This window comes from Opisthorchis viverrini (genome assembly GCF_000715545.1).
Source record: "Opisthorchis viverrini unplaced genomic scaffold opera_v5_271, whole genome shotgun sequence".
Lineage (NCBI taxonomy): Eukaryota > Metazoa > Platyhelminthes > Trematoda > Opisthorchiida > Opisthorchiidae > Opisthorchis > Opisthorchis viverrini.
Genome location: NW_008751929.1, coordinates 94,757 through 121,198, shown reverse-complemented (window position 1 = coordinate 121,198; position 26,442 = coordinate 94,757). Strand labels below are relative to the sequence as shown.

The 26,442-nt window shown below is 41.7% G+C and overlaps 2 protein-coding genes across 2 annotated transcripts in view; one reads left to right on the top strand and one right to left on the bottom strand.

The window, feature by feature from the left end:
- Positions 1-612: 612 nt before the first annotated feature.
- Positions 613-2,592, top strand: T265_09368 (hypothetical protein; the record flags this gene model as incomplete). Its single annotated transcript, XM_009175410.1, has 2 exons — positions 613-934; positions 2,283-2,592. The coding sequence occupies one exon, from the start codon at positions 641-643 to the stop codon at positions 932-934; it is 294 nt and encodes a 97-aa protein (XP_009173674.1).
- Positions 2,593-12,271: 9,679 nt separating this feature from the next.
- Positions 12,272-26,442, bottom strand: part of T265_09367 (hypothetical protein) — a gene marked incomplete at both ends in the record, with an annotated part of 47,490 nt that continues 33,319 nt past the window's right edge. Inside the window, 4 exons of the mRNA XM_009175409.1 lie at positions 12,272-12,731; positions 13,259-13,380; positions 21,870-21,937; positions 26,229-26,385. Coding sequence (XP_009173673.1) covers positions 12,452-12,731; positions 13,259-13,380; positions 21,870-21,937; positions 26,229-26,385 — 627 coding nt within the window. The remainder of the gene's footprint in view (positions 12,732-13,258; positions 13,381-21,869; positions 21,938-26,228; positions 26,386-26,442) is intronic.

Sequence of the window (26,442 nt, the reverse complement as noted above, 5' to 3'; positions counted from 1 at the left end):
AATGGTGTAAGGAGGAAAGCTCTCCGCCATCGAGTTATTGGAAAACAACTAAACGGTTACAAACCATTGGACAGGAAAGCAAACAACTCATATGCACCTTATTTTTAAAAAGTGAACATCCTCAAGCGTCTTCTTGAAATTTCGTGGATATTCATTGACTATCACGGAAGTGTTCACGAACGCTGCAAAGCAGTTCCAAGGGTTTCATAGACGTGAGGTGGAGATACGAGAAAACCACATAGTACTCGCGTGCCTCCTCAGTGGTACCAGCCGTACCAGGCTGACAGAAAAAATAATAGTCTTATCTGTTGGCGATCTTGCGTACTATAGGTAGCAGAGTTGCACTTATCGGTTGTTGGGTTGCTGCTTAACCTGCTTGCATCAACCCTTGATTTGTAGACAGCGCTTTAGTTGCCTAGCTTCAGTAATTCGCCTTTTGAGCCGTATGCTAGCAGCAAAGAAGCAAGTAACTCGATTTTACTTCTAGTGCCTTTCCATTTTTTAAGCTGTATCATGCATACCTGCGTGCTTATGCACCTCAAGGTAACTGGTTAGTTAGCCTTGGTTGTAGCCTTGGTTCATCTTATCAGAATGGTAGTGACTCATGGTATATATCTACTTTATTCCACTTTTAATAACAATGATGGATGCATTGTCTGACAAACATTTCCGGTTGCCTATCATGCAACAGCTGGATCCTAACGATAAATTGGGATCCATTGTTCCGGAAGAAGATGAAGTGTTGTTTGCAAAGATTGCTACCAAAGTGCGACAAGACTTCTGCCTAGATCTATTTAGCGTCGATGTGATCGAATGTGTAGAACAGGGCGCGAATACGAAAAATGCTGAAGACGTGTGCGAAGGCCGTAAACAACGGAAGTTTGCTGTGATCGATGTCAATCCATTGCCCAGTGAGTTACTGATTACTCCGTGATTATCGTTTTATGCAACTTCTAAAATTCTTGTAATGTTACCGTAAAACATGATTCGCATCCCATGTGAAAGCCAAAGTAGTTTTATTGCATTTGAGAATAACCACGAGCTCAATGCACATTTGAACTTGTAGCGAAGTTCCCCTCTAACTTGTGATCTAAATAACCCAATCTGTTTGGCTGTTTGCCTGACAATTCCACGGACGTGTTGTCTTCTGTATTTACCAGCGGATGGAAGGAGTTGTCAACTGCGGAGCTGATTTTGCTAGTCCGGTTGGTCACTGTGTTCTCTAAACTAACACGAGCAGCAGAAATAAGAGAATCACTCACCTTTTGATATGTAATTCCTTTGCGGAACATGGGGTCTAGTTGGATTTCCATGTTGAACCCCCCATTGGTTAGGCAGTGCCTTTGTTTTATACCGACTGGTGAGTTATATGGAACTTTATACTTGTAAAAACCTTGCAGGAAAGACTATTCCATATGATTTGCCAAAGACTTCTATGAATGCTCGGCAGTTGGGCATGCCGGGTTCTTTCGGCAATTCTTTTGTCGGATGACAAAAGAAGATTGAATTCTACCATTTCCATTTCTTTATGAACATGCCAAGTCGGATTTTATTTTTTTATTAAGCTTAGTAGGCTAGCATTTTTCCGCAATTCTTTCATTCTCGTCGGCAGGACGCACTTAGCGAATCTTTCGAACCCACACCTGACGGATAGGAGTTTGAACACCCATTTGGTTGCAGGTGCATGACCGACATCATGGTTAACCCGTACTTAGACGTGATGTATCACTCACTCATGTGATTTACGTTCTTCAGCTTTGGTTTTAGTTGTGTTCCTCTATGACGCTTCGGAATAGCTAGCTTTTTAGAAAGCCACTGTCTCGGAATATAGTTTGTCCAACCCTTGAGAGAACGCGCTCTTGAATGCTCAGCTTCAGGAGCAGTTCCATGGTATCTATCTAAAATTGCCATCTTTTTCAGCTTTGTAAACTGTTGAACATTCAAAGCAAGAGATCCATAACATAGTGTACAAGCGATATGTCTCACTTATACTGACTGCAGCGGACAACCTACTTTTCGTAAGACTAAAAATAGTTTTTCACGGTCGGTACAACCCACGTACACTCCACCAAATAAGTGAAAATCTATAACAGCGTTGCACGAAAGAATTCCATCATCATCATTATCAGCTGTAAGAACCGCGTACTTGTCTGTATCTGCTGTATCTGCCACAGTTTCGTTCACCGCACGAAATACCAGGTCTTCGATCGGACGATTTTTTCCGTCAAACATTCATTTCGCCCACAAATGTGTCCTACGATAAATGCACTTTTCTCTTCAAGGTTACAAAAACGTGCCGCACTTTCATCACCATCTGGGAAACCTTATCAGAAAGAAGTTATCACTACCAACAATACCGTTGGAAGACACGAATTAAATGAACTTTTCCAGTCCGGCTCCTTAACATATCATCCCGAATCTTTCTCCAACGTTTCTTCGAAAGATTCTTGGCTTATTATGGCTCGAGAAATTTTATCAGCCTTTTTCCACTCTGTGTTCTTGTTTTCAAAAGACTACCTCCTTATTTTTGACCTTGTTTATGAATAGAAATTCAGATTTGTAAATTCACAAGTGGAAATTTGATGAACCCTACAAGAAATCTTCCCGCTTTTTTCACATGTCAGAATGAACAAATCACCCTAGATGGTATTAGTTCACAAGGTATTTTGGTTGGTTTTAATAAGTGTCTACTTCCTTAGTTCAAACTGCCGATTTTAACCTTGCAGTGCTGTCAAATTTTACCGGGAATCTAAACATTCCCTTTTGGAATCTGACGAGTCTTACGGACGCTGGAAGCCTAGTGTTATCCGGCAGATAGAATGACAGCTATACTCATTTATTTGGACTTCAGTAGCGTATGTCCTCGAAGGACGACGTGGGGTTTCTCATATATATATATATAACTTTACTCAAGTGCTATTAAGTGCCCTGCCGCCATTAGTTAAGGCGTTATCTCCGGCCTGCGGGTACCTGTAGGGCTCCACAAAATCTTCCCCGTTGCAAGCACTATATCACAATTCTCTTGCGCTCAGTCACCCAAATCACTACCCCTGGACTACGTTCATGGAATACACCGGTAGATTTACTGCCTCAAAGTAAGATGCGTGGTGATTTTGGTGCCTTGACACGTGATCCAGCAGTTAGCAACATCGGTGGGTATATGGATGTTGCAGTAGACATGTAAATGATCGCAGTAAATGCTCACTGCACTGATCAACGTGGTATAAGTCCATAGGCCTAAGTCTCTGTACCAAAAATAAAGTTGACGGTAACTCGGGGACTACGCCTACCTGATGATCTTCGAGAAGAGCGGAACCGGTGTGGACTGCCAAAGAATTTTCAGCAACCCTATGAGCAGAGTGTTGCGCCTACACCCATAACAAATCTAACTTAGGTTAACTGCTTTAAATTAGCCACTTGACGGCAGTTATTTGAAGCTGTACCAACAAAAGTTACTTATCGGCCTGCCGGCCTGCAGTACTAGGCTTCCCATATTCCTTTCCATTCGGTGAAATCACAGGGTACTACACGAGCCCCTGAACCGTCGTTGATTTCATGTCGTAAAGGATACTAGAATACGCATCACAGACGACCATGTTCAGCCTCATTGCCTTGCAAAGGTGCACTTGAGAGCGACAGTTCCCACTTGATAACGCATAATAAAACAAGAAATGTCAATCGTACTGGTTACGAATCGTACAAAAAATAACAAGAGCTGTGAAGTAGAGACACTGACTTAACTGGTAGCACAATTTCTGGAGGTCTTCAATCTCACGACCAAATTACCAAGTCGCTCAAAACAGCTCACCCAGGTTACGAAAATGTTGAACACCGCGGTTGAAATTGACGTTGGCATCAGAATATTGCCCGATAGTTCGCACTTTTGACACACCCTGGAGCTTGGGCGACAAAATATATTCACCAAATTGAACAGAAAATGTGTGGTATCTAAGGGACTTTCAGCCGTTTGGGGGTGTTAGGTAAATGCTGTACTCAACGTCCGTAAGTCCAGTGACAGGCTTATGGAAGCAGTTACATGAACACGCCAGCGAATGAACGCGTTCGAGCTACCAATATTTAGACGTTGTTGAACCGCTAAATTTTTTTCCAGATCTTTAGAAACAATATGTTAGACTATGTGATCAGTGCAATTCTGCAATCATTCTAATCATTTCTAATGGGATGTCGTTTAAGGAACAAGACACATAAAACACGCTTGGGTTCATGCACGTTTTGCAGTGAAGAATTCACTGACATTGAATCTCAAGGTGAACTATATCAGCAAATTTAAACACAGGGTAGTTCGTGGACAGAACTCAGAGGACACTGGCTATAGTAGTCAGAAGATTATAGTCAAAGCGTAATGACCAGTACGCAATTTTTAGTTGCGGTTTCCATGAATAAAAGATCAGTGAGCTTATATTCTGTCTGATTTCGAGTTAATCTGTTAACCAGTCGCTCTTGGCGAAACGGTTGAGTGTTTAAGCTACTAACCAAGAGTTCGGGGTTGGAGCCCTGGGGGCTGAAAACTGCCGATGATTCTTAAGATTTAAAATGGCTGCACAGTACTTATCGGCTTTTCAGCATAGACGGGCTTCATTTACAAAATGAAGACTCAGTTGAGTGCATACTGATGGCAACTATGTTGTTTGTTCGCCCCAATAAAGCCAGATAGGACACTTATTAGTTATCTCGGCCCACAACACTCACGGCTTCCGGAAATAGGAAACTGGCTCATGTTCGTGATAACACCACGAGCTTTTGCTTATGCGGAAAACGGTTTGGTGTGTGTACTATAAGGTACCCTGGCCTTAAAATCCATGAAAGTTCATGGTGGATGTTTAGCATGCCAAACATGAAAACTCATACACTTCATATGCAGGAAGTACTAAAGTGACCGTAGAACGTTTATAGGATGTGCAACTGTCACTAAACTGCTAAAAAGCAAAACGCGCCAGGCAATTATTTTCAGCAAAGAACACAAAATCTTTCGGTGAAATTTCAGATTATTCCATACCCGCACAATGCGTCATCCTGGACACTAACTAAAAACTTTCTGGTGTGATAATTCAGCCTTTATGTCACTCAAAAGTCTTTTGAACTCCATTCAAGCATGGAGGCCACTCCGACTGAAATCGGATTCCCTCAAAGCGTCTGCTTCAGGACTGAAATTTTTGTTTTCGAATTTTTCATTGGGCAGTGTGACTTGGTTGTATCTCTTTGACAGTTTTTAGGGACGTGGCTATTCTCTTGTCACATGTCCAAACTAGCCATAAATGGGATGAGTCTTTATAGTCAGACGATATCTCGACGTTCGGAAACATGACAGAAGGAATTTTCCGTGAACTGCGCATTCGTGAGGGGAGAACGCAGCGAAGTGAGGGGGCATTTACCACAGTAATGATGTCTCACCTATGAAAATGTGGGAATTAAGTTTCGTACTTATATCGGAATAACCAGACGAACTAGAAATCCAGAATTCAGCGCAGCGTAACAAAGCAGCAAGTATGTATTCGAATTGGCGTATATGTGCAGCATATGGAATATTAAAACAAGAGAATAATGAATAGAGAAATGAAGAGAGTATCAGTCACGTTCATGACAGAAAAATAAAAAATCTTATGCACTGCGCCTTGTTCCTGGGTACATGAAGAATGGCATACCGAACTGGCAAGAAATCACAAGACCCAACCAGGATGAGGTTAGGGCTGCATGAGCGAATTTGTTATTAGCTCACCGACTGCGTCGTTATCTATTTAAAGTCGTGAGGCAACAATGTTTAAGGACACACTACAGTTAACGTGAAAAGAACGGATAGGCATATTCTGCACAGCGTTCATTCATCTAGAGTATCCGTTTTGGACGGATTTCGTCAGCAGGCTAAAATACTCTGTGTTACTCACGAGATATGCATTGATGACTGATCGCAATGACTTGAAATAGATCAACAATGCATCCCACCATTCAGGTGTAATTTTCATTTGTATCGGGATCAGTTTATTCATCCTAGTTTGATTTTTGTTATGAGTAGACGTTAGAGTAGCGTTACGTTCCGTTCTCATCAGAGGCTAGTGTAAGTTAATATCCTTGACCGTACGGACATCTGAACTCTGGTCACAAGACATACAAGACAGGCTAGTATCTCAGCAGCACGCGCCGAATGAACCTGAATAATCACGTCCGGACAAGTGAACACACTTCGCTTTAACGATCTGTGATTAGCAAAACACCCTGGGTGAGAAACTAGCAATTTTGTTTATCGACCTACTGTCGCCAGGGTCAACTGGATAAGAACACAACAGTCTCCAACCACACACGTTATTTGTGTGTAGCAAGATACAAATTCTCATCTCCACATGGACACGTTAGGTTAAATTTGACTGATTCTCGGGAATGTTAAGTGGGTTCTGGGCCAACATAATGTGAACAATGTACGGTAAAGGTGCTGGGCCGATGGACAGCAGCGTTGCCTCCCATTTTAGTGGTCAAGAAAATGTGCTTTCTCTTTGAAAATAATCAGTAAATTTGAAGGCAGAGTTTTCTTTGGAGAACAACCAAGCGCCACTATCGACGGTATACTATTCTCGTGAAATTGGTTGCGACCTTCATTGTTTATTGTCCCGTGGATTGGCCTAATCGTGCATCTGATTGTTCATTGATTTGAAGGTCTTCAAACTCGTCCTTGTTTTTCGAAGCCCACGGTCAAGGCCTTCTATCGCATCAGTGTCGCTTCGGTTACGTCATGTGCCCCATTGTATGAACTTCACATGTTTCGATTCCTGGTGAAAGGATGTTTGGTTTGACGAAGTAACTTAAGGAGTGTCTGTTAAAAACCGTGAATTGGTGGCGTTTCAAATTTGTACTTAGAGTTGCAGGTGACTTCTCGTCAGTTTTCGGAGGATGTTTAGCTATGCGAGGATGTGGGAGCTTGACTACCACTTTCAAGAGATACAAAAAACGTCCGGTCGATGCCGTCTTCATACAACTGTAAAACTGAAGATTTTCACTGGTAGTGAAGTTTTTGTCCTGCTGTTTTTCGATGCACGTTTGGCCCCATAGTTTGTCTTCGGGCATCTTCAGTCAATCCCTAAAAAGTGCTTGACTTGGGCCTACCATTAGAACTTGATTTTATAGGCAGTCTTTAATTTGACAAGTGTGAATTGCAACGAGCCGACTCGAGAAACTCAAGTGACTTATGGGATTGGCTCACTGTAGCCGACGATTAGGGTGGCCAGTTGTTCATTCTTTTAGGACACTAGCCAAAAGTATCTGCCTGAAAACTGCTTAATCTGTATTGCCCACAAACTACGTTCTGATTTGTAACGCGCAGCTTGCAGAAACGTATATTTTGGGCACGTATTTTGGTTGGACAAGGAGAAGCGATAAATTTCTGGACTTTCACCATAATTCATTTCGAGGGTAGCTCTGCGGTTCGGCATTAGGACTAAAATCTTCGGAAAGGAAATGATGTGCGCCCGTAACATCATTGTTCGTTTTCCTTTCAGTTTCGACTATGAGTGAGCCGGCGCCCACCCCTCCGTCAGAGTGGCATTGATATGGATCTGGCCAGTGTATACCTACATGCTTCTTGTCCGCACTAAGAAAATTAAACAACACTGCTCGCATTCTCTCTTTTGCTGCAATGTTACTATGCAAAAGAGTCTTCCTATTACAGTTTCTGAAATAATTGACCTATGAGACTCACAGGCTCTGTTACAAGCAAACATAAACAAAACCAGTGGTGGGTTGTTGAAGAGGTTTTGGTATTCTTAAGAGTAATACGTTCTGTCAAGAAATAAGGAGATTGCCAGTTCACCACATATCTGTCCCAGTTTCTTTCACAACATCTATCGCTGGTAATTCACCTCTTGCTAACAGCTAGACTCATCAGCAGGTCATTTTGAGAGTGCAATCTAGCATGGAATACTAATTGATGACAGGGAGACGGTGTGTAGAAAAATGTCGAGTATGGTAAATCACACGTCGGTGAGACAAATGACAGCCAACGTCGGAACAGCTGTTGTCAACCGCGGCGGGAAGACTGATTTATGCGGTGTTAAAATGTTCTTGTTTCAGTACAATTGGAATCAGAAACTCACTGGACAAACTCGAGCAAGTCAACCCGCAATTACACTTTACTAAAGCAAGCTTGGTGCCTCAAAACTAATGAAAACAAGGGTTGTTACCATGCCAGAAACACCTGGGATGGGTAGTATCAGTCTTGAGGCATTTTGCTGCTGGATAGGACCGTAAACAGTACTACAAATAGGAAAACTCGCACTTACTATTTCAGTATTAGATTTTAATATTATTTCCTCAGACTGTGGAACTAGCCAAGTGCAATGACCTACGCTGCGTCCATTTTGCTTTGGGTGCATAAGGCGGCGAATAATGAGTCTGTCATCTGACCGAGTGACTATCGCAATCTTCGATGCAGATTGCGCAGACAGTTTGACCGTCGAATGTGCTTAACCGTCAGTGTTGAATGTCGTTCACAGTCCCTCAATGAATCCGCTGGTTGCTTGGTTTTGAACCGGGTAGTCAGTGAAGGAACAAAACAATGAAGTCTTACGTCTAAGTGCAGTGAAGAGTATGGTTCTGTAGCTTATTCAGTTAGCTCTTTTTGACAGCTTTTTTATAGCTTCCCTCATTGAAATGACCGTCAATTAAACCACTTAACCAAAAAACAATGGAGCGTACGAAATAGTTTAGGTCTTAGCCTACTTCTTCGATAATATATACGCTTATACAGAAGAGATACACCAATTGGAAGTTTGTAAATAAAAGATAGACAAAACGTTGCTTAAGTGGGAAGAAGAGTCGTACAGTTGTTTCATCTTGTTATCGACCGCCAATAGTGAGGGAATGAGCCAAGTACCAGCTGATGAAGAAATCTTTCACGCCGATCAATTCACTGGCATCAGATGATTTGCCAACGATCTGGCTATTGGACAGAGCGTTTTAGATGAATTGGCTGAAGAGGTGCTGTGTAGTGACATAGTTTCAGACCAGAAAGCAATGGCAACATGTTCACATTGGGGAAGTCTGCAGAGAGAGTAGACGCTAGAGTGTTTAACGTTCGATTCCACGGCACTAATGAAGATCTTCAGTTGCTGTTCCAGATGACAGCACCACCCACTGCATGACTCCTAGTCCACGAAGTTCGATAAGGGCACTGATGTGTACATACTATACTTTCGTACTTTCAACTCAATGATTCAGTTTTGTAGACGTTTGTCAGGAATAGGCGAAGAGCTGGGCAGAAGACTCGATTACCTGTGTGTAAGCGTACAACTTTGGCGAGCCCTACCAACGTGATTTTTGCATTCTTTTTTTATTCGTTGATTAAGAAAGGCCATGGAGCTCCGATACCAAAAGCCGCAACGTCGTCAGTTTAACTCAATCATATTGTGCAGTCGAACAGTGGTGTGGCTAACACATATATGATACCGTTTCAATAGGCGTCCACACCGGTCAAGCTAAAGTTTAGGATTTTGAGGGGTTGTTCATATTTTTGTTAAGTAAATTTGATTTGAATCAATTCCTTTTTGGTCATTTTGGAACCCTGATAGGTCATTAGTAATCTTGTGGAGACAAAGTGTGGACGATTACATAGTGAGTCCTACTAAAGACAAAAGACCTGTGGTGACTGAACTCTACAAAATTCAATAAAAAATTTTCGCATGCTAGTAAGGTGAGTTCGTAGCGTGAGAACCATCATACCAAGCAAATGAATAGAGGGCTGACTGGCTGACTGGCCGATCTCATTTGTTGGTAAGCCGTGTTTAAGGCACCGTACACCTGCGCATAGTGACAGACCGCTGATAGTTTGCGCGGTACAGAATATGGTACTACACGCAAGTCACTGAAGTCGACGTGAAGCCGAGGGATTGTACTTAGGGGTTGAAAGTGCATAAGCCTGTAAAAGCCAACAACCCTGCCTAAACTTGGCTGTATAGCCGTGGGCATTGACACCGGCTGCTTGTTTACAGTCGATGCACAGTTATCATCCGTCAACGCAGTAAACCGTCCGTCTCCCAGTAATCGTGTAAGCGTTATCGGGAGCTGGCGATTAATACCTTCAAAGTGGCAAAGGATAACCTAGCAGTATTGCATTAAACCTGCGATCAGTGACGCCGTCACCCCTAGGATGACAGTGTCGGTGAGTGGTTATCAAAAGACAGAACAACCTTACTTAATTTACAATAGGTGGACCGGTGAGTACACTGACGGCCAGCAAAGTAAGTGCGTCCATGTGTTGTGTAAGTTCACAATGGGGATATTCAGCCTGTTTGGAGTCTTTTGTCTGTTTTTGAGCATTGCAAGCGTCCTGTCTTCAGGCTTCCCACGACTGGTTAAATAACCGTTATTTAGGCCATTCAGTCGAACCCTACAGGGCCCATGGCAGAACGTTAAGCTCCCACGCTTTCTACTTGATTTAGCCGTTGACGGTCACCATCTTTTTTTAACGATTTGTTGCCCATCTACGCCCTAAACAACCTGGTTTAATCATTCTCAGCAGCTGCGCCTCACTGCATGTTGGGTGTACGTGAAGGAAACTGAATAGAAAACTGAAAACTCAATATGAAATCGCTAGTAGGTGCGATTGGCTGCCACACCTCAAAGTCTCTTTACAGATCGCAGTTAGGTCATACTATATCGACACAGTCTTGCATCAACTCCGAGGCAAGGGAAAACGTGATCAGATGCTATTCCTCTATTCTGTGCGACCAAAGCAGTTTGTTCACATTTCTGAACTCCCCTGGTTTGACCCATCCGGGATTTCACGTACATGAACATAGAACAAAGTCTCTTCTGTTCCGTATGTATCCCAGTGTCATCTTATTAGGGATATTGTCTCAGGGATTTATTCAAGTCCAGAACAGTAGCTTCCTTGCTTGGTTTGTGACCACGGTTCACTTGTCACCCCCAAGTCTTAACCTCTCATTTGTACAATCTGAAGAAAAGCCATCCTAACCATACATTCGTCAGCTCTAGTATCTTCTGCCTAGAAAAGGATATTTTTGATAAGCAACTGAGTTTGAATATCGTCAAAGTTGCTGCCGAACAGACTATCTTCACACTGTTTTTGTCACAATTTGGGTGACAGTCGACATCCATAGTTTCCAAACCCCTGAAACAGTCCGATCCCCCGGACTATAACGTTTTCGAAAGATGACTCAAATGAATCCACCTAAAACTCTTGTTCACGAAAGTGTGCTTCAACTTGATATGTTCCACCAGGCCGTTTCATGTTTCGTTTGGTACCACATTCGAGATATCGTAACAGGTTTTCTAAATGCAACACACTGCTCACAAGTTCGAAGAGTTTCTAGCAAACGATATATATTCACGCTCAGTGGTAAATAATCAATAATGAGCTTCGTGTCTGTAGGAAAGTTACAGTTGGTAAACTACCAGACACAAAATAGCTAAGCGAGACATTCAGCATTCAGATATTCAGCCGTATTTTAGCCACAAAAGTCGAACAATCTGTAAGGCGACGCATATATTGGAAATGTTGAAAACGATCACCAAAAAAGTCCAGGTGGATAAAATTTGAAGTGAACTGCTATTTTTTGAATTTCCAAGACTGTTGGTCTCACTCCAAAAGAATCCACCCTTGAGTTTCATGACCTGTTAGCTATATTGCTTTTGGTCACAATATATGTGGCTTTCTGTAAACGCTAGATACCTACAGCTGAATAGGATAACGTGCAACAGCATTCAGAATGCAGGTTAACTTAGAAACGATCATTGTTTCTAGAAAAAATGTTTACATCTACTCAAGTCTGCTTCGTCGTATATCCATCGGTGTCTCAGAATAAATACTTAAAGATTATGTACTGATAGAACTATAAATGCACCTCACAGCTTACGAATTAAAGAAGCGATAGTAATTCTATAAACAAATACAGAAACCTCGTGGGGTGACCTGTCTGAGGTGGGACATAAATATTGCCTTGGAATAATTTTGTGACAAACGAAAGTGGAATACTGGGCAAGTTATCTACACACACATAAAGATGCACAACTATCAAGTTTGACAGAATACGCCTAATTACGGTGAAACAAGTTTAACCTTAGATTCTGTAGATAACTAGGTTGTCAGGCTTACTTACTGCAGTATTAGGCGGATATCATACTTACTATGCTCACAGGTTTGAATACTATGGTATCAAGTTTAAACACAACTTGGGGCTGGAATTCAAGCTCATGTCTGTTTAAACTTTCTCATTCCTCCAAACAGGCTGGTTTGCTGGCTTGGGAAGTAATGCGATATTGGGTTATGCACCGCCTGGAATTTAGCTCTCGATTGTATGAAATGCTGTGGTCTAGCGCTCCCCAATGTAAAAACGCTAGGAGAATTGTGCTACAAAAAACTCGGCATGAAATGTGATGTCATTTATTGCAAAATACTCTATAGGAAAGTGATCAGTATCCCATGTAACTAACCCAACAAACTGTCACTATCTACGAAGTAGTCGTCGTATCGATCGCTGAGGCCAAGTGTAAAAATCGTACCATCCGTGAACTTGGAAGGCGTCGTCGGATTTCTCACGTAGTTTTTCACGACGCCATGTGGTTTGGAAGGTTCATAATCCGAGCTTTCATCGGAAGAATCAGCAGTACAGTGAATTCTTCTTTCAGTTTCATCCAAACTCTTGTTCCAAATCACCATTTTGTCTAGTAGCTTTGCGGCTTTTTGCGGTTCATGCGTGATCAGTTTGCTGGGTTAAATGGACAGCAAAGGCTGTTAGTTATCACGTATACATATGATTGTATTAGGGGAGTTTTTCCTGCAGGAATATCAGAGCGTCATGCGAAACTAGTTCTAAATTGTAAATGTAAAAGTGGTGCAGCAGCGTGAAAAAACCGCTTAGAAATGGCAAGCCACAACGGATTAATATATGAAAGATTCTACATCTTTTTATCAGGAACGAAAGATAAGTATAGAAAATTTCTCCCGTTTCTACAGAGATTTCGACTCTTACGTGGGATTAATCTATGCTGGAGGGCCAAGAAGTATTCTACCGAAGCAGAGTGGTGTAACTAATGTGCTGAAAAACCCCCTTTGATATGACGAACGTTAGTTCGACTGGAAGGAACAAAAGTGGATACTGTGACGGAGTGGTTGGTATAAGAAAGTAAAGTGAAGAACGGAATGATTGTCTCTAACGGGTAGTCAACTGAAAACACACTGGCATTCAACATTGAATCGAATTTGTGACTACAAACGGTAAGTTTTGGCACTCACTTTACCAAGCGCATTAACTCCACAGCGCGATTTTGTCCAAGGGGTGGACGGTAGGGTTTTTGCGTGACCACCTGAAACGCACTCAAATTTCGCTTGCAGATACTGATGGCTTCTTGATGTCTCTGTGCGACAAGGTGTGTAAAAAATAAGTACGATTGACGGTAACGGAAGTTTGGATTGCAAAACCACATCGAGGAACTTCTGTAGTGTACAATAGTTAAAGCCAGAACTCAGATGTCAAATGGTATAAAGTGGTGAATCTTCATATGAATATTTTGGAATTCGAGTATTTTAGCGCTGCTTGAATGAATATTGCTGGAGAGGGGCCCATTAGTCCCCAACCTGATCCTCCTGGATTCGGAAATTCGGTCCATTAATTTGTGTGAGGATGCCCTTTCCGTCATGTGTCAATAAACAGAACACGTAACATCATTGCTGCAACATATAGTTCGACATATAGTTTAAAAGCAATGGGGAAATCTCTCGAAGTAAGGTGTTTGCTTGTTAAACGTCAATTATCTAGTGCTTGTCAAGTTCCAATGAAGTCTCACTTCACTTCTGATGTGTCTTTGTCAAAATTCATATTACATAGTTCCATATTTGGGCTTCGAATTTGAATCGAACTCTTAAGTATACATGGGAGAACATCCACTCGACTTACCTATTCGTGGAAGAAAAGACTCAGAAATCTGGCAGAGCAAGTTGGTGAGGAGGATTTTACTACTCTCAGAGATTAAGGAAGTCCGTTCGCACCACAATACTGTCCAATCAGTGACACTTAAGAGCACGAAACACAAACGGGTAAATCATTCAGGACTCCAAGACCGGTGCACGACAATTTATCCGCGAGAAGTCACCCTACGCCTAGTCGCGGTGGACATCCCAAGCAACTACTATAGTCAGAATGCGAGTGAAAACATTATTGTTTTCGTGATCCGTTCTTTTGTTTAATATGGATAGGGGTTTATGGAATGGAAGATGATGCGGTATCCTCGAGAGAAAATGTGGGAACTATTTACATCAAGATCCATTGATCGGAGTCGCACGCATTCAATTGAGCAGACCATCGGGGTTCCAGTGCACTCAAGGTCATTTTCTGAGTGCATTGACTGAAGGTTCATGAAAGAATAACAGAAAGTGACATTGAAAAACATCTTAGTAGGTAGGTAGGCCTGTGCCGAAGACAATCGCAGACAATACCAGTGGTCGGACAAGTGAATATCATGACCAGAATTTAGAACAATTCCTTAAACACTGCACTGAACGGCGTACACGGCTAATACGACGTAAGCTGAGCATTGTGTCAGCTCTGATGCATTCCGTGGTCACTTTATCACAGAATGTATCGATTTTCATGTCAGACCCAGAGAAACTCAAGGCAATTCTAACTAGACCGGCTCGGATGAACGGAAATCAGTACCAAAGCTGAACTAAATGGTGAGCGAATTGAATCCATTTCTTTCCCATTTGGTTGATCCAACGGAACTGCTTCGAAAATTGACACTCAAGGAGTAACCATGGTATGGGGACAATATACGAAAGTGCACGATTGAAAAGATTAGGGAAGCAGTGACAGGTGTCAGTATTAGTATGCTAATGATGGTATACGACAACCCGCGTCTGCCGCTTGTTATAAAATGCAATGACAGCCGACAATGTCAAAGTGCAGTACTTCCGGAGGACGGAAATCCTTTGGACTACAAGAAGAGAAGTTTAACACACTCAAGACGTAATTACGCTCAGATGGAAAACGAACAAGCGGCGATTGCCTTCGTACTTGAACTCCTCAGTACATACACCTTCGATAGAGAGGCCATAACTTGCTGGTGAATGAACCGCTAAATAATATTCCCAGAAGCTTGCTGGAAATTTGTGACAGACTTTAGAAACACGATTGTGAGTTACCCTGTCAACGGCAGACGCAGTTGTTTGCTGACGACAGGCTATTCAGCGCACGCATTGAGGATGCTGAGAAGTGAGGCTATGAAATCAAAGTCATTTCCATGACTAATTGTAGCTTTTGATTCAAATTCGAAAGGTAACATATACAGCTAACTTTGCTCGACTGGCTCTGGGAAAAAACCTCCCCGGATATCCTAAAATATTATTCGGGCGTCACAACCCAATCCCCATAAAAAACGATATGCTACTGGAGGCAGATCAAAGAGTATCACACAGTCCTGCCTTTTAGACCACCACGACGTAAGTGGCTTTGGGGATATGTGTAGTGATAACTGCTTTCAAAACTGTAAATGACGTATTAGTGCGGTCCAATTCAGCCACACTTAATTCACTACCATAATATTTATGTGGATAAGAAATATGCCATCAAGACCTGAGAAAGATCAGGATCGAAAGGGTTTGAGAAAGTGCATCAAGTCCTGTTAGGACATCAAGAGAAAGCGGTCATTCAAAGAAGACTCCGTTGTGATCAAGTAGAAACTCTTCGCCTAAAGAATTCTAACCCCACAGAGATATTATTGACTGCAGGAAAGCACATCACAATTCCTTTATTTTCGGCACATGTGTGAATTCATTCGACCCACGACAATAATCCTCTCGGATTCGTGAATATGCCTCTTCTGTCTTTGAAGTAGCTTGGGATAAGCAGTCTGTTACAAAATAAGAGCCGCCAAATAGAGTGGATTTGAAGACCCTATTACTTATCTCACCATTGGGTGGGGAAAGTTTCCTGGTGAAGAAAACTGGTCCAATTGTAGGCAGACAGGCTTTCAGCTTTCAGCAGACAGGACGCTTTCAGCGGTGAAACACCACCTAGAATTTCATGACCTTCACAAAGGCCTATATGTGGAAGCTATGGAAGAATGAAAAAACAAAGGAGAAAATACGACCAAGAGGGCAAAAACAGTGAACTGGTTAGACGTACCGAGAGGTAATTTTTGGAGACACAGGTTAAGGAATCCTGCATGCATCAATCGAAATTCATCCTTATCCTGGTTGGTCTCCTAACAAGATTTTGGAGACCCGAAAAAAGAACCGGCTTGAGACTTAACCTCTCAAGGTCATCTGCTAGGATAACCAGGTTATCACGGATGTTAAAAAAGGAAGTTGGGAAGAATTCTTTCAAGAATTCCGGCAACATACTTGTTGAACATCGAGGAGAGAGCAAGCTACAAGTTGGTGGCCTGGATAAAAATCTAGGTTTAAGGGATAAGTCAAAATTTCGGTACTAGTACAAGAATATTGAATCAATGAACTGAGTGGATAATGAACAGCCTGGATTGGCAAAAGTAAGGATTTCGCCAAGTTTCTTGTTCCTTAATACACGATGGGACCGGGACGAGATATGGGAAAGAATAGGTATTAGGTGCTATCACAGACGCTCGTCAACAGCCATCCATAAACTACTATCACGCGAATCTTGTGGGCTAATTCAGAGAGCCTTAAATCTTCGATGCTGACATAGTTCGAATTTGTCTGGATGAGTGTAACAGTGAGAACATCTATCTTCGAGATAAGTTTCCTTAAATGTTCTCATAGAGGTGTGAGCCGCACAGTTAGTAATTACCGAGACAATCATTCCTTGATGAGCCAGTCACAACGAGACAATCTATAAAAGCTGGATCTTAGCAACAGTTTATCCGTTTAGAAGAACGATCATTCCTGGTTTGACACTTCCTACCTAACTCCAGGCGTATGGAATTTTGTAGTTTGGCGTTTCCGTTTATGTGTTCCAGATAGCCAATTTGTGGCTGATTGAGATTCATAGTAAGATTAGATTTTCCAAAAAAACGTCTTGCGTAAAATTCGATTTCACGTCTTTTGATCATAGTTGAGGAATTCAGTAAAAGCAACTCCATTCGATTATGATTATCATGCACGATGCATGTTGTGGCTTTTCTTTGTGGATACAAAAGCGTTTGTGGTCTCACAGGCTATATGTACTTATAGTGTTCAGTTCAAGATATTTCGGGGATTGCAACTGAGTTAACATTATAAAATTCATGCAGTTAATTTACACGTGCTGATGAGTAAATTTACGTGATGCGTTGTCCATCTGAAAGGGTCATATACCTATTGATTTGCTCACGTTGCAGAATGAAACTGCAGCTGGATCGGTTAAGTCACGTGGCCCATAAGCACTTATGGAGTAATGCTACTTATGACGTGTTCTTTAACACTGCACAGTGCTACATTTATATGAAAACGATGTCAGTCTTCCCATGATTTGAAACTGTTTGTGAGATCGATAGAACCTTTTGCACAACCTATCGACGTTATAAGTATTCAAAGATATCGTGTTGAAATCTTGAGTATTGTTCCAAATGAAACACAAAGTAGCCTTTGTGCAGCACATTCAGCTGATCAACAGAATAAGCAAGAGACTTGGCTGAGCCTCTTGTTACCGCTTACACTATTTAGAAATGGGTGCTAATCTACAGATTCCTTTACATACACTCAATTTTACAGTAGTACAATAAACCTTAACAAATTTACCCGCTTTGTTTTTGAGATCTTGCATTCCGGAATATGTTGTACAAAAGTTTAACCCACAGTTTTATCAGGCGAAGCACATCCAATCTTGCAGCTTTCCTAATACGAAGCGAGCGGAGCTAAACAATGGACTCACCAGGTTTCGGAACTCAAACAAACATTTGAGCTCCAATGAGTTCCTGCAGATAGTTTGTTTATGATGACGTCGTAACACCAATAAACACCCTTCAGTTTCAGGTCAAGCATGCTGTTTAATCCGTCGAGTATTACGCTAAATCAATGAGGGAAAGAACTCCTTCAACTGAAAACGAGGAATCCATGGTGGGTTCGATGGTGCAATATGTTCTTATTCTTGGCTCTTTCAGTTTTCCAGCACTCTTTGGATAAAAGTTTCTTTCGAAGGTCACTGTTCCAGTAGTTATTGTCAGAGTCTTGTCCGACTCCGGTGGATTGCCAAATGATCTATTATTTTTGGACTCATCAGAAATACCAGTTAGTAAGATACTGTTACCTCAAACCAGAATAGTGGCTTTAGAGTTGATTTGGAACGTAATCGCACGAAGCCGCTTCTGGCACTTTCACTAAATATGAGTAGCTCGGGTGTGTAGTTTAGTTGTTTGAAGTGTAAAACTCGAGCATATTATCGATGACAGACGAACTGCATTTGAGACCAAATCGTGGAGCGATGATATGGAGGTATGTGAAGAAAAGAAGCACCTTTCGGTTACGTAATTTTAGTTGATGAAAGGAACGGCTGTTGATGAGGCAAGCGGTCTACTTAGTGGGCAAACCTGAGACAGGTTGTTAAATGGAATATTATTATGGTACAATTGGTGAACAGATGTGCAGCTTGTTAGAGCAAACCTAGGACAATATTTATTACCAGCGAATAGGGTGAAAATATATCCTAACATTTAGCTCAACCCAACTTTGAACGTTCGCATTCAAACCGCTAATCTTCAACAGGGCAGCATTCAACCCCGATCGCACCCTTCATGTATCGAGGGTGAGAAAAATCTCACTGTGGATTGATAAGGCAAGGCAAGGCATTTTACCCCACCATTCCTTGCAATTAAGTATTCGACAGGTATTTCCGTAATCGTTATATCTGTCCGTTATCGGTTGAACAATTTTTCCATCTAAATAGGTTAGGCATGCACTGCATGGTAAAGCAAACATATCTGTGTTTTGCGGAACCATTTGTTAGCAGGAATCTTTGTTGGATGGTATGCAGATAAAATTATACGGTTTTTAGATACTGAGAGTAAACCAACCAAATCAAAGCGATCGAATTATCATAATTGGAAACCACCGTAGTATTAAATTTAATTAATTGAATTTAACTAATACCATGATGCAACAAAACTTGAAAACCGACTCATCAGAACAAGTCCTCAGAAGGAACCAACTGAACGCACCTATTGATGGTTAGGACTACGCACCAGAACGCAGCACACATTGAAACCGACCAATAAAATTTTGAATAGGTGTGTTTTGTCCAACCAGTCGCAGAAATAGTTAACAGCTGGCCCCTGAGGACTAAATAAACTCAAGCATGCAAGAAGCGATTACCCATATTTCAATTGCACACTGATGGTATCACATTCATTGGTGACAAAAACTTGCAAGCTTATTGCCATTTGCTAAATCAGCTGGTTTTTACAATTGTTTCTGCCACCTATAGCACTAAATAAATGACCTGACAAAAATAAAAAATCGTGTGGTAAATTTATAGCTGATTGTGAACAGAGTTCTTGAAGATGCGGGAAAGGAACGAATGTCTTAGCCAAAAACGCTGTGATCAACTCGAGCCTAGTGATGTGTTTCGACAAACGGTTTTATTAATTTCGTCTGATATTTTAAAGTTTCTAACAAACGCCGCTGGCTGTCATATAAAATCAACTCAAAAGAGTTAGTTGTTCAAAATACATTAGCCTCCGCCCATGCATCACTTCACTTCGGTCCACTGCGGAAAGCGATGTATCTTTTCAAGGTCATCAACTGTTAACCGTATTTCGCGCCAGACTATCATGTTGCGCTTGCGTGAGGGTTATGCATCATTCCAGTACTATTTTTTGTTGTTTATCCGTCTTCCATGAACTTTAAACTGTTTTTTACATGATTTACTTTTTTAAACCATGCTATGCTTAAGACATTTTTTAAATAGCATATTATGCAAATATCCAGTGAGGTTAGACGGAGGCAACAGAGGCGTCCACCAGTAAGGTAGAAAATGAAAATATTCTGACCCTGGCTACTGGCAATGCTAAAACGAGGTGACAAGAATTTACGGTCATTCGGAATTCCTATTATTGAACGATTACCTAGCGGAATGATCCTGTCATTCACTTCGAAAGTAGAGTAATTGTGGATATTTAAAAAACCAGGAAAAGTGATATCTGATGACCCTGTCGTTGATAACAGCCACATTGAATCATCATTCATTCGACAACAAGAATAGCGAAGAAGGCACTGACTTTTTACGGTTGAATTGGCTTGGGAGGATATTATGTCATGTAATATGGGGAATTCGGTTCTAAAACACCCATTTTTCTGTTTGACGCTAGAGGATGACTAATACTAAGCTCTAGGTGAGTACACCAGTTATAAAAAGCGCTTTTTCAGTATCTTTTTTAATTGGCTTAACCATTATTTTTATTCTAGTTTGAGCAGTAGATTCAACTAAGCTTGTCTGAACAGAAGTCAGTGACAGAAAAAGACGGTGGGATTCTGTATTTTAACGAGTACGTCATCAGCAGAAAAGAAGACAGACTATTTTTCTGCCAGATGTGCGCCATTTGCTTAAAAGCAAACCATATTACCACTTAACTGTGCGTGATACTGAAAAACCTTGTTCCGGTTGAAAACCGCTACCGTTGCTGCTCGTTTACGGCAAAGTGATTCCCAAAAAACTAGTAGTATTGCACTGGTTGTCAAAAATGTGAATGTTTTCATTCAGACTGAAAAGAGAAGGTGACTTGGTGTTTTCGGCGACATCATCGGCTCATTGGCTCTTAAGCAATAAGCCAATAAAGATTTCCGATTTTCTCCATGCTACCCAAAACGCGGCCTTAACATTATCAGATTACCATTCATTTGGAAAGTAAGATAGTGCAAACGAGAAAATCAATGGGATCTTAAGTAAATCTTGACAGCAATCAGCAGCCAAAAACTTTTCATGTAAATTTGCTTGTGTTTGAAACGGCCAGGGCAGCTATACTCAAAGTCTGGTCTCAAAGGATTGTTTCGCCAAACATCGTGGACATGAATTCATCCTGCTGGAAGTTGCATCAACATAATGCAAGCCTGTGAATCGTATGATAGAGTCTGCGTAATGCTGTCCATCATATCATGGTCAACAAACCATAACCATCAAACAAAGAAGTAATGAGTTGTGTTTACACAGCCTCCACGTCTGAGTGAAATCAAAACTCATTCTTTAATGTATTTCCAGATGACATCACCTTGACAAATGAGAGGCAGGATCATCTGGCTTTGTTCAATACCATTAATGCCATTTTCACAGCTTCCACGCGCAGTGGCACCTGCTCATTGCTAACTCGCATTATCGCTATTTTAGTTGAAGCTGTTTTTGAGACCTCATTTACCCATTTTTTGAGTGACGAACGCAACAAGCTGTTCTGCAAGTTGGGTGGTCCTGGTTAGTTCCCAAAGCGAAACTGTCCATCTTATACTAATATTTTGCCAACAACTACGACAACAATATGAAGCGTCCGTGATAGAGCCACCTATTTTGTTCTTGTACCAATCCCGTCTTAGAACAGGTTGGAAATAGTGATTCACTTCGCACTGGAAGGTAAAAGTAGTCGACACACTAATCGCCGGTTTGAGTAGAACGAAGGCATTGTAGGTGAGACTGAACATCACAAGAAATTCCTGATTAAACAGGTCTATAAGTTACCCAATAAGGAAAATTCGGGACCTCCAATGTTGGTGCTTCAGAAAACAGCCCACACAAATTATCATCACGGTGGGCCCTGTTATTTCAGACACTTGAGAATGCAGCTATTGCGTAATATATTCATCAATCGTTTTCCAATTAGCCACATGAGTGAACTAATAAAACGACCTTGATAAGTTGTCACTGCAGCCTTGCGTTGATAAACCGTCAGATTTTTATTGAAATCAGACTTACCTGAAGCCAGATGAATATTTCATTGAAGCTTTCAATATCTTCATTTAGTTCATTTTGATTTCCATCAACTGTATAGGGGAGGAAAGATTAGGTTCCAACAGCTGGTTTTCTTTCACACCATAATTCACTTGTGGCATTCCGAAATCTTCAAATATATCAAATTTATATGTATCGTTGTTAACTTATATTGGATAACCGAACTCTTCCACATCAAAGTAAAGAAAAATCAGGGTTACACTCATTTTGTGCCCATTCTACAGGTGTGAGAACCGTTCATCAACCGAAGAATGCCGAAGGCTGTACACTTCATTTTGGGACAGTTAATGAAAGTATCTATACAATATAATTTTCACCTGAATTCGATGTACAAAGCCTACCTCATGTTTCAGTTGGTATGATGTTTTGGATATTGCGGTATATCTTCATGAAATAAACTACTCATAAAGTTGTTCATGACTCTTCATAAAAAGCGAGAAATCCAGTTGTCTCCAAACCGATATGCATATGGGTGTATTTGACGAAAACGGTCTAATTTGGGTTCAAGTAGAACCTGGGGTTGTCATAAACTCCCAGATTGCGTTTACCTGATGAACCCTAAGAAGGGCAAAACCGGTAATAAGCTGTCGAAAAGCTTTCGGCAACCTTGTTAGTGGTTTCTGTTATGAAAACCAAATACTACTTTTCACTGCTTCAGAAATGCAGGGAAAGCGACCTACCGATTTGCCTCCCATTCTGCAAATACACAACGCCTTTTTTTGGTGGACAAGGAATCATATTTGACAGTCTTTCAGAAGACGACCTGCTCATACAAACCTGTCAACTCCGTCAAGTTTTCATTTTGGGATGAAGTCAAGATTTTGGATTTTTTGGACAGAATTTTGCAGGCTTCAGCGTTAGCTAGGGGATGAAACACGGCGGGATTATTAAGTCAGCTTTTTCTGGTTTGTGTTCAACTGCAACATGTGCGGAGATGGTTTGGTGTTCATAAGGCTACGTGACACATTACTCTCTTCTGAAATGTCACCTATTCAGTTCAAGACTCATTCTCGTCATGGGAGTATTACGTGACTTGAAGACTAAGGTTCCTTTTTGCTAGCGTTCATGCCCTGCTGGCACTTTCTAAAGCAAAACCTTAGCTTCTATCGATAAAGGCCAGGCTTGTGGTAACTGGTTCTGTCTTAAATCAGAATAGTTTCAACTGAGTTACTTTACATCAAATGTTTCCCGTAGGCACTAAGTTTTCCAGACATAAATGTAAAAGGTAAAGATAAAGCATGCTGCTCAGATTTCTGTTACCTCGGCAGTACTCATTAACCGACGGACAGAGAGTTGGGCTCGCGAATATCAAAAGCTAGCAGGTCATCTGCAAGACTTCGAAAAACATGCGTAAATCAGTCGACAAACTTTGCGGTGTACTGTGTTATCTCATTGTCCAGATGTGAATGGTTCAACAACATCACATTCGGAGCCTCGACCGATTTCATTCGTAGTCTGTGGTTACTTATGAGAAAACGTTAGTGTACACAGTATCTCCCAAGCCTTATCGGTCACGTAGGGTGTAAGTTGATGTAAATTGGCTCCAATTCCTACTTCCCCCGTGGCTCCTGTTTGTCCGTGACAACCGGATGGATCATACAGTGTAGACTCTGGCGGAGACGTTATTGCTTACTCCATACGTGAGCAAGCCAGTGGCTCATATCAATTAGGCCTGTTGATCATATTTCTTCAGGTTTATGTAAGATCTATAAGCTACAGTGCTACACCAGGCACTTCGCAAACCGTTCATTTTGTCATTAGTACACATGTGCTTTCAGTAGGTTAAACATTGGGGAGTGGCAGGACCAAAAACATTCAACCTTGTAGCTGAACTATACCATTTGACGACAAACAAGCGGACAGCGATGAATTTAGCTTGTACATAAGGGATATTTGAAGCCGCTATTTATCCGACGGCGTGGAAACTGACTGTTGTCAAAGTGAGTACTGTAACATCCTTGCTTTTTCTTGGCTGGTTCCCATGTGAACCTGCTACAGGTGTTTGAAGACCCTGTAGGACACGCTCCATAACCAATCCCAGTAGAGCGCACACTGTCATGTCGCAGTCTGACTGCTTGGCTAAAGTTCACCTGTCTATGTCCACTGGGCTGACGTCGGGTAAGGCTTGCGAATAAAGCCGTGCTAATCCAGCTGATGACGCCCTGCTCCGACACGATGCTTAAACGTGTTTATTTTGAAGCTGTCCAAAGGCTCAGGTACCATATCCTTGGTTAGCTTTATTAAGGACACAGGGCTTACTCGCACCAAGCCCGCACCCTTCCCTTTTAACTCCTTAATAATGCCTTCTTCCGACATGGTTGTATTGCAGTTAGGTACCAGTATATATTACGGGTGTACTGTTGTCAACAGTGCTGCGATGACGCAACCGCGTATATTCTGTTCACATGACCGTGTTGCCAGCAGGACGATTAGAGACAACACCCGTATGCATAGACTAACTGTGCATGCTAGCTAGTCACTGGGGCTGTATGCTGTTTACGTACAGTTTAACCAGGTTCCTGGTTCAGACAATGGTATGCGAATCGCATAATAAAACGGAGCTCCCATGTTAATGGATAATTTGTACCCTTCTAGCAGGACGAAGTGGAAGAGGTAGGCAATTTGACAGAGGGATATGTGAAGTGTTGAGCAAGACCACAGCATTAGCTGGTAAGTACCAGGAAACTCTATCGCAATTTTATGATGTCGAGAGACCATAGTCCAACAGGGAACCAATGAATAATGAGCTTCAGTGGACACCAGGTGAGCATTGAGTAGGTTTTAGAATGAATATGCCAGCCATTCCAAAGTGAGAAGGGTAGTGACTTATATGATACCTAAATTCAACGGAAATTGTTTTTCCGGTGCTTCCAGTCGCAACAAAAATTGATATCATCTTAACTGGTGAGGAGATTGTCCCGCCTAAAGCCTTGTTCCGCTAACTTCCCCACTTTTAAAGAGTACCCCTTTAAGCTAACGGATGTCGTTATCAAAAACTGATCATCACAGCGGTTTGCGATTCTAGTAGTTGTACTGGTATTGTTGGATGATATGTCGGCTAACCGGCGACAGTTTTATATCCGAATAAACTTGTTGACGTACGAATTGACGGGATTGTAACATCCGATGTCTTTGGCATGAAGCTTCCTGTCACTGTTCATACGCAGATGGTGCACGGCATCAACACTGCCGCCATACTAAATCGCAATACTAGCTGAGTCTTCCTGGTTTAACCTGAACCGATAGATAGGTTAGTGTGATAACCTTTAGACGAATATAGTAAATCGTTGGTAATGTGAGAAGAGTTGGAATTTTCCACGGAAGTTTCGTTTTACAGGCTAAAACACCGGGAAATACTGTACAGCCATTTCATCGCCAGTCGGATTCATCAGCGGTGTGCATCCCACGAAACCGCGACCTCCCAGTTAGTAGGTTAATTGCCCGGCCACAAGTGGCTGATCAGCATTGGGATTAACACTTGGACAGGATACAAAGCTACCAACCTTCAATCAAAACTGACATCACGTGGTCACTTTGTGTGTAGTTCCCTTCGAGTGGAAAGTCCCCTCGTCGTAAAAAGCATTATTTCCTCTTATCCAGTAGGCTTCTTAATTCGACTTAACTCTTTCTTAGACTTCATCCGATAGCAATACGATGAATGTCACTAATTTGCGATATAGAATGAGCACCACAATAGTGAAACAGGAAAAAAGTATCACGATAGCCTCATTTCGGTTTCTGAGATTCCGATGATCGGCTCATAATGTCGTGTTATGCGTTCCTCGTCAAATAGTATTCATTTGCATGGGGCAAGACAAACGTTTACATAAATTTACTACTTACATCTACTAACTATTTGAGCCCCATCAAGCAGCCGGTTTCCGCAGTGATACATAAACCCTAGCACTCGCACGACTGGAAACGCGGAATCAGGTCTTACTATTAAAATCCACATCTCAGAGTGACTAGTTAGATGACCCCAATTAGTGAAAACACAGTAGTGTCTTTTGCGTGTAGCGTATGTCGTCTCTGTCTGAAACCTCGTCCTTATGGAAAACGTTTCCGCGCACTTTCCTTTTCAAAGCCAGTCATATCCCACAACAGCCAATAGAAATCCCACGCTGGTAACGCGTGTTGCACGTGATCTCATTCGTGCACCAGCAACTCACCGAAAACCCAGCCTGGCATTCTTCTCAAAATATCACTCAGGACAATCTACCTGGTTTCTTGTAATTTGCTGGGTTGTTTAAACGAATCAACAGAATATGAGGGAGGCCAAAACTCACCAGAAATTGGGACTCGTAAGATTAAATTTCAACTTACATTTAGTTGCTCCAGTATTCAGTTGACCAACGTCACTTGCCAGTTGTTTCAGTTCTTCATCATCATAACCAAGTCCAGATGATAACCCATCGTACAAGAAAATTGTGACGTTCCTCAAGAGCTTTTCCATATCATCTGGACCTCTGCGTAAGGGCAACTAATAGAGTGAATGCAAAATCGAAATTCACTTAAATTGGCCAATAAGATTTAATCA